We start from the raw sequence: 9,526 nt of genomic DNA, 5'->3' as shown, positions 1-9,526 counted from the left end.
GCCTCCCCTTTCCTTTCTTTGCACCGCCTGGCAAGATTCCAAGTCTGGGTGAATCAGTTATCTGTTATTGTGCCAGCACTTGGGTGAATGCAGGAGAGATTGGAGCCAGTACACATTCATGACATTAGCCTCAGCCTCAATGGAGCTCCACACTGCCTGGCAGGACTGCTACATTTCTCTTTCTCACTCTCTGCAATGACTAGTGTAAACCATCCCTCTTATATATTTATGCTCTCTTTGAACTATTTAACTTTCAGTCAATAACTTTGCCTTTTATTTCAAAGAGGAAATAGAAACCATCCAACAGGAAATTTTTTTATTTTCCAACCTGCAGATTTCCAAACCTGCCTAAGTGAACACTCGTCTTCTTCCTTTTCTTTCCTCTGGAGGATGTGCCCCTCTTTCTAACAAAGAACAATTCCTCTACCTATGCTTCAGATCCCACCATCTCCTGTATCATCATCATCATCATGCATATGATGAAGGAGTCCGTAGAGAGAGGTCGAAGATAAAGACTAAAGAGAAAATATAATCGATAGTTAAAGGTCCCTTAGGAAGTAGAAGGAGGATGGAACCTAGACCATAAGGTAAGAATTAGCCTTAGACAAGAAGAAGGATACCTCTCCTGTTACAAAAACTGAAAATGATAGGTAATGTTTAATAAACAATTACTATATATCAGGCCATATGCTAAGCATTTTACAAACCGCATTTATCTCAGTTCTCACAAGAACCCTATGAAGTTGGTATTTATTATTATTCCCATTATTCATTTGAGAAAATCGAGACTCAGAAATTAAATAACTTGCACGAGGTCAAATAAGTGGTAAGTAATAGATCTAAGATTTGAGTCTCTATTCGGTTAACTAGGGAGTCATCACTATTGACCCTCATGGTTTAGTGTAAAAGGAAGGGAGAAGGAAACGATGAGGATAGGGGGAAATTTGGAGAACTTAGTGACAGGAAACTGAAGGCACGATTCACTAAAAGTAATCTCCTAGCTTTATTATTTCAACAGATTTGATGAGTATGTGTCATATGTTTAATGAAGTTATAATAATGTTTTATTTATTTGTTCCTTTGTTTATAGTTGGGTGACTTTATGTAAGCAAGGTAATAACAAGTAAGCAAAAGTTTCCCTGTAATCATTTGGGCTACTCATTACTAAAGATCTGTATTAGTCAGGCAGCAGGTATGGATGAATAATATATGGCCTTTGCCCTCGAGGGACCAGAGTCAAGCCAGAGATATTACCTCTTCCTGAGAGAGGAGGCTCTATCAGCTGCGGACAAAAAGGGGCTCTGTAATAAATTTAACCAAAGGTAACCTCATGGTGTCTTAGTCACAATTAATGGAACGATAGGCCTGTTTTAAACTATGCTAAACAGAATTCCCATTTTATTTTCTAAAATTAAGATTAAATAATTTACATGTACTGCTGCTTAAACAAATGTCAATCAGATCATAAATCCCTAACTGGGCAGGTCATGGTGGGTAGTCACGCCTCATGCCTATAATTTTCCTGTAAAAGGTTATCTTTGCCTTAAGGAAGCCCTATCTATTGTTTTTGTACATCTAGGTTAACATACCTTTGAAATGCCTCTTTTTCAGACCCCTCAGAAGCATAACCACTCTCAAGAGAGCATATAATTTCATTAAACATCCTGTAATCTAATCTCTATCTTGCTTTCTCCCACATTCATGTAATCTTCCTTATAGTCCCTCCTTAATTACAAATGTAATTTTAAAAAATTAAAAAACTGTTGCCCTGGGAGCATTTGAGATCTTGCTTCCTGACATGTCATCAGTTTGGCTCAAATAAACTCGTAACAATTCTCCATAGGTTTGGGTGTTTCTTATGTTGATACAGTTTAGGATGTTTTTGGTTGCAAGTAACAGAAATTCATTTCATTCATTCAACAAACATTCATTAAGCAACTTCTAAATCATACCATGAATAATTGACAAATAAATTATATAACAAATTTCTGGCTTAGAGGGTAGGCATCAAGCAACTTCAACAATATTAACCTAACTATAAACTCAGAATTCTTATTTTTCAAACAAGTTTATAATTTTAATTTTTTCTGTGTAATTATGTAAAGATAGTCTTATCACATTTGTCATGAATAATTACCTTAGACATGGAAATAGGCAGAAGAGGTCACCAGATGTCCTTTGAGTATGTACATTTTCTAGTATCCTGAGGATAATCTGCTTTTTCTTTGTAGCACTTAACATATCTTGATTTATTTTATATTGATCTGTTTATTATTTATCCCCCCCCCCCAGTGGAACGTAAACTCCACAGGGAATATAAATCCATCTGTTTTGTTTGCTAATATTTCTAGTACCTAGAATAGTAGACGTTAACTAAACATTATTCAGTGAATAAATTAATTTAAAAATTTTCTCAAAGAATTCTGTTTTCTGTTTTCCTCTTCTGTAAATTCTGCTTGTTTCATCTGATGACTTGCTTATATGGCAGTGCATTTTCTTATGTGTTTAAAAATTTTTTATTGTGAACTCATCTTTAGCAAGGCTTTTCTTTCTTGGGAGTCCTAAATATTCCCTTGATAAAAAAGATGTCCCGAAAGAGCAATTTAATTCCCTGCTGCGAAAGCCTTGCAGATTTCACTTGTTTGAGACCAGTTCTTATGTTAATTTCTGAGCTCAGGATTTCTGCACTGCAAGGGTAAGAGATGTTTGTCCCATCACGAACAGTTCAAGCGTGGAGTCGCAGTTTCTAGGGTATGACTCCTCTTCTACTCTTGTTTCAGTGGAGTCAGATCTTTTAAATGCTGCATCTTTAAGCCAGCAGATGGAATTTTGTTACTCCACTTGTAGATTCCCGACTTTATTCAGTAAGCCCCATTCCAGCTCTGGATTCCTGACTTTATTCAGTGAGCCCCATTCCAGCTCTGGATTCCTGACTTTATTCAGTGAGCCCCCTTCTAGCTCCCTTTGGCCTTGACTTTTAGTCTTATATGGGCACACTAGCCTCTGATGCCTGTATCCGATCTTAAAGTTACCCACTGGGCTCAAATTCTAGCATGATGCTTTCCAGCATGATGATTTCTCACTCTCATTTCCAGCTTAGCTATGTAAATGATAAATATTTTAAATTAGTTATATTTTATCTAACATTTCTCTATATTTGAGTAGAAAGTGGGTCCTTTCCACATTTGTTTAGACTGCCATATTAACCAAAATTGCTCACTATAAAATTACTAAGACCTCAACTACCTCATTCTTTAGTTCTTATTTTTTTATTAATCTTTTGGTAAGTCTGTGTAATTGTTTCGGGAAGAATATATACATGACAGATTTTCTAAGCCATTAATATCTGAAAATTTTTTTCATTTCATACTTGAATGAAAGCTGTACATGTAAAGATTCTTGACTCAAACCTGTGTTTAGAAAATTTTATAGATCTATCACTATTAGCACTGTTGTTTTCTACAAGTTATTAGGGCAGAAGAGAATTCTTAAAGTCAGCCCAGATTTTTTAAAAATTGTTTTAGGTTACCTGTTTTGTTTCATTTTCCTTCCTGGTTGCTTATAGAAATTGTTTTTTTTTTCTTTATAATTCCAGGTTTGTATGTAGATATTTTTATTAATTTATCTAAAACAAGGGTGAGCCTCCCGTTACAACCTCAACCATTATATTCTGGTTTACAATCGTTCTATTCTTATAGCTTAGGTCTTTGTTCTCTGTTCTCTGAAGTATCTTATTTGCTAGTTCTCAGCAGTCTTGGACATTTTTTTCTGCTTTATATTATTGAGTCCATCTTTTGCAGTGTTAGTTCTGTTATTTAATACTTTGCATATTTAAATTCTGTGTCACTATCTTTTTTACATTTCTTTAGTTTTCTTTTCATCTCAGCTTGTATTTTTATCCCACTCTCTTATGTCCTTACTTGTTTTGTTATTTAGTGAACATTGTTTGCATACTCTTGAGGACATCAGGTAATTGATTAGCAATTTTTCTTGCACCCTGTAGTGAGATATTATAGAGATATACAGTACTCTTGTAATCTTTCAGGTAATTCTTTTTTTCTCTTCTGTTACAGTAAAAAATCCTATTTTTAAATAGTGCTTATGTTGTTATTCTGTGAGAACTGTTCAGGATTAGAGTTTGGCAGCAGATACAATATATAAAATGTTCTTTGTCCCATTCTTGTTTTCTTGAGTTCTTGAAGAATGAACTGTCTTCTTAAATCTAAATCTGCTTGTTGACAAGTTGATGTGAATATCCCCAACCCAGTTTCCGGTGTTCTTGTAGTATTTTTGACTGAGGTATGATTTTTTTCTTGCTCATGTGCCAAATTTTCTTTTTATGAGGAAATGTGTATTTTAAGGCATCTGTGACATTTTATAGTTCTATTAAAAGCAGTCCATGAAAAATCACTACTCTCAGCATTCCATTGTTTTATATCCTGACAGGATGGGAAGATGTAGTGATATTAAGGCTAGGTACTGCCTCCTGAGTTGTCAGATATCACAGAAGTCACCTTATTTCAAAGTTTCTCTCTAGTAAGAGTCTTGCGGCTTAAGGAGTATCACTACAAAATGTTCTTGGCCTATCAGTATTTCTGCTTTACTGCGCTTTCCCTAATCAGCAGTTCCCTAGGAATCAGAGTTTTATTTGAGGAAAAGGGAAGAATAGTTGGAGAATGGGAGTTATTTTGAGAAGGGTAGATTTAGTTTGGCTTTGGACTTTGAAACACCAGATGGGTGCAGAAAAGGTGAATGTAGAGGTCAAAGGCATACTGGGCACTTAACAGCTGTGCTTGTGATTTCAATATTGCTGGAATAAATTTCTCATCTAGCCTTTGGTACTTATGTGGTCTTATGAATTGTTATTGCCTGAATTAATATTTCAAGATAAGTTGAAAGGCTTCCTACCTCAGCTTCTTTTGATTCAGACTGGTTTCATGGTTTTAAATATAGTTCAGTTTCTCCTTTAATGATAGGCAAAGTACAGTTATATGAGAAAGAAAAAACGTCAAAAGATGGGGATGAATTTTTATTGTCTTAATTTGGTTTAATATTCATAGCCATTAGAAGACAGAAAAGAGGAAGTAATGAAGTTATGTGACAACCACAGTAGGAAAAAAATTGGATTGTTACTCTAAAATGATCTTTTCTTCTTTATCACGAGCTCCTTTTTATCTCTATTTCTTATTAAGGTTATTTGTGTTTTATTTTGTTTTTGCTGTTGTGAATAGAATCTTTTTCATGCTTTTTTCTATTATTGGTAGCTACAAAAGATACTTTGTTTTTTGATATTTACTAAAATTACTAGCCTCTTTTTATTTCTAATAGTTTCTCAGTAGATTTTCTTGGATTTATTAAGTTTAAACTAATGACATTTGCCCCCCAAAATCCAAAAGAGATAATTGTGTGTCAGCTTTTTGTATAATTATATCTCTTATTCCTTTTTATTGCCATATTACATTAACGAGAACTTCTAGAACAAACTTAAATAGCAGTGGTCATATCAGGCATCTTGATAACCCTCAATGAAAAGATGAGAGATGAGCAAAGACTGAGGTTTGAGAATGAACCATGAAGAATCTGAGGAAGGAGACTTCCATGCAGAAAACTGTCAGTGCAAATGCCTTCAGGAGAGAGCATGTTCCAGGAATAATAAGGAGGGCAGTGTGGCTGGAGAGAAGGATTGAGGGGACTGGTAGAGAATTGGAGAGGGAATAGGAGTAAGGACTAATATTTCCTAATATCGAACCTTTTCTTATGTACTATATTAAGATTACTGTTTCATACTGAGTTAATCCATAGGCATTGCATCAGTGGTGAAGAAATGTATGTATAAAAAATAGATCTATTTTTTGAAAAGCCTTAATATCTGTTATTGGTACAGTATTAACTGGTGTTCTCTAGTGTTTAAATGTCTTTTATCATAGTCATAATAAACACATTCTGTCCCCAATTGCTATAATCTTACTAATGTAAAATCTCCTCCATAACTCTTTGTTTTCTTATGTAAAGTTGCCTGTTATACTATTGGGTAGATCATTTAATCAGCAAAATGTCAGTTTCTGAAGGCTGAGATTATTTTAAACAACAGCAACCACAATGAAAAGTAGCTTTTTACTTTGCTTACTTGGACCCAAACATTAATTTAAAATTCCTAGTCATTTTGGATTTTCAAGTTCTTCTGGTGGAAAAATACCTAAAGGCATGCGGGCAGCCAGAGCACACAAATCATGGCTATGCTTTGACTAGTTGACCAAAGAAGTCAGCTCAGTGGGAAAACTATACGCTCCATTGAAAAATCATTTAAATATCCCACAAGGAATAAAATAGGGAAAGGGAAAAAAATCTTTATTGCCGAGAGAAGTAGAATTAACCAGAGTGTTGACACTGCTATCAATTAAAAGTTTCCAAAAAAGTAATATTTTCTGACAAAGTGTGGCTATTTGATTCTAGAATGTAACTTTAAGGCTGCATGCAAATATTTTTTCTTCTTTTGTAGTCATAGGAAGGAAAGAGATTAGAAACAAATTTCTGTTGCTGCTACTAGGAACCTTCCACCCCTTTTTGTTGTTGTTCATAGCCCCTTAGGATTCCTGGGTAACCTAGGAAATAGTGTTGGTAGTTTAAAAAATATTTAAGTCATGATTTCACATCTCTTCTACTATCTTCCCAATTCTGACAAAAGAGAGGTGAGGGAGGTTCCTGATGATAATTTATTCTGTGAAATGACCTCATTTTGTGATCCTATCAATATGTTCAGGGTTATATTTGGAATATTTACCTAAATTTTACCTATCAGTAAGTCTGGTTTTCAAAAACAAGATTGTGAAAAGTAATTTAAGAAATTGCTTGTGATAACAGGAAAAAAAAAAAAAAAAAGAACAGTAAGAAACACATTCTGCAAATAGGTGACCATGAAAAGCTATTTTAGTTCTTCAGAGTTACTCACTTGTACTTGGTAGAGAGGAACTGGGCAGATCCAAAAGTTTTTATTCCTTTAATTCCATTAAAATAGGTAAGCTCTCTTTATAATATTAGAACCCATGTAGTTTTGCAGCCCTAACTTACTACTGTCCTCAATGTGTGAATCAGTGTATTGTAGCCATCTGTTCTTTTCTGACCTTCCTGACTTGAGCTTTCTCAAAGTCCTACCTCTTTCTCTATTTTGCTGTTTCCCCTACTTGCCAATTCCTTTTTGTATTATTATTATTATCATTATTATTTATCAGATCCTAAGTAAATTTAAGAGTCAGTGTCACTGTAATTTTTCTGTAGTTATTGACTCTGGGATTTTTTAAATGGATTGAAAGAGGAAAATGTGGAAGTAAAGGATAAAAGAGTATAAGACCGAAAGTGGGAATAGGGAAAAGAAGTAAACTAATGATAAAAACAAAGAAGCAGAACAGACCTGAATATGGATAATTCACATAGGATTTTAGGGGAATAGGAAAATTATAGATAAAACCTTCTTATAAATCATTTGAATAGCTATCTACTTTTCAATTTGGGGTATGTAGGTTTAATTTTTCAGGTTATAATAAAATATCCTAATTCAATGCCATTATGTCTAATATCTTTCTTTCATATTCTTTATTTTTCCTTTTAAAAAAGAAGATATCAGCTCACTAATAATTTAGGTCTTAGTAGGTGATAGCTTTAACAAAATACCTTAATTTCTGAATCCGTAATAAGGCTTTTCTGAACTTGAATAATAAATTTGCTTATGTCTTATTTTAAAATTTCTTAGTTTGATAAGTAATATTTTCTCTATTTTTAGGTTTCAACACAGGTCTTTTACAACATGTCAGTGGCAGAAATAGAATCAGAATTCAGGAATTTGGTTTCTGAAAGGCTTAATACATAAAATACCTTACTGGATTAAACCAAAATTTATCCAGCCCATTACTTGGTCTCAAAGCATTTTTGCAAGCATCTGTGGTTACTGTCAATAATAGCAACTGTGAAAGTTAGATATATATTACAAGCAGCCTTCTCTTACTAAGTTCTGATGGATCTAGTAGTCAATAGTTTTTTTTTTCTTAAACTTGTATACTTTCAGTTAATACTGTTTTTGGAGACCGAAGTCTCTTTTAGTTCCTGAAGCATCTCTTTATTACTTTGAAATAGTTCTAATATTTTCATGTTAACATCATGATTTAGAAGAAAGGAAGTCAGAAAGTCTCTATTTTAGTCCTGGATTTACCCCTAATGGATTATATATCCTTTGTTAGGGTGTTTAACTTTTCTACAACTCATTTTATTCTCATTTATATAATAAATACTAAATCGCTCTGAAATATTTTTTATTGTAAATAAACGTGATCGAATTCATGATCATACTCCTGTTTGCCATTGTTACCAATTTCTGTGTGATTTTATAGATCTGGACTTATGTTTTCTAATTTGTCTTCTCAGACAGTAAAATACTAACTGCTCTCTTCTTTTTTTTCCCCAATTTTAAAAGTACTTTCTGAATTCCACTCTCTGGTCATGTAAAGTTCATGTCTCTAATCTTTCTCTATTGACGTCTATCTAAAGATAGAGTTGGTGAGAATAGCACCGAGTACTGAAGGTGTGGGCAGATGTACTATGATAACATATAAATGTAAGATTATATTTTGTTTTATTTTGGCTACTTTTTTTTTTGAGCCATATCATTTCAAAATGGCCAACTCATTGCCTCTGGACTAGACTATTTCTAAGCTCTTTGCTATTCAGTATTTTCTGGGACAGAGATTTCACAGCCTGTCTCTCACCTTGAGGAAGTTCATAAAAACTAACATAAATCTTGCTTTCTACAATTTAAGTTGGATTTATTTCCTTTTTCTTTTCTCTGTGGAGATGAGAATATCCCCAGACTAGAAGTGATGCAGCATTATTTATAGCTTCTATATATTACAACTTCCTGACTTTCATTTCAATATTCATGGTCTCAAGAGATGCTATTCTTCATGGCCCAAATGAAATAACAGTTACATATCTAATACTAATGTTTATTATATCTTTTGCTAGTTAGAACCAAACGAGGTACTAAAATAAAAAATGAGTTCTCAAAACCCAGTTGAATATTATAGTAGATTTGTGTTTTATTTAGTGTAACTATAGTCATGGGATTGAGTTTTTGCTTATGGTTTGTAGATTTTATCTTATTATTTTATTAGTCAAGTTTTATATATGATTTATTCATCTTCCTTATAAATAATGAGAATAAAAACTCATTCTTTAAAACAAGCTATCTTAAAGCAGATTTCAATGTATGTAGTCAAAAACCTTTACTACTTAAGCTAAGGGATGTGCTAGATATTGGAAAGAAAAAAGAACAAATTTCTCTGCCCTTGAGGAGCCTATAGTCTTATTGGGGGATGAGATTATAAAACTTGTAATTATAAAGCACTTATAAAATGTTATAAGGTAGTGCATATAAAGTAAGGTGTTTAATGTGAATTATAATTTGTATTTTGTAGGTAATATAGAAAATGTTTTATATTATACAAATCTGTTCTGTTAACTCAGGTACCCTAAAATG

The 9,526-nt window shown here is 33.3% G+C and overlaps 1 protein-coding gene across 1 annotated transcript in view; it reads left to right on the top strand.

The window, feature by feature from the left end:
- Positions 1 to 9,526, top strand: part of CCDC172 (coiled-coil domain containing 172) — a 39,033-nt gene that overhangs the window by 5,418 nt on the left and 24,089 nt on the right. Inside the window, exon 3 of the mRNA XM_006920837.1 lies at positions 5,844 to 5,857. Coding sequence (XP_006920899.1) covers positions 5,844 to 5,857 — 14 coding nt within the window. The remainder of the gene's footprint in view (positions 1 to 5,843; positions 5,858 to 9,526) is intronic.

The sequence above is a fragment of the Pteropus alecto genome, unplaced genomic scaffold (genome assembly GCF_000325575.1).
Source record: "Pteropus alecto unplaced genomic scaffold, ASM32557v1 scaffold177, whole genome shotgun sequence".
NCBI lineage: Eukaryota > Metazoa > Chordata > Mammalia > Chiroptera > Pteropodidae > Pteropus > Pteropus alecto.
Note: the sequence above shows the minus strand (reverse complement) of the source record. Positions and strands in the feature narration are given on the sequence as shown.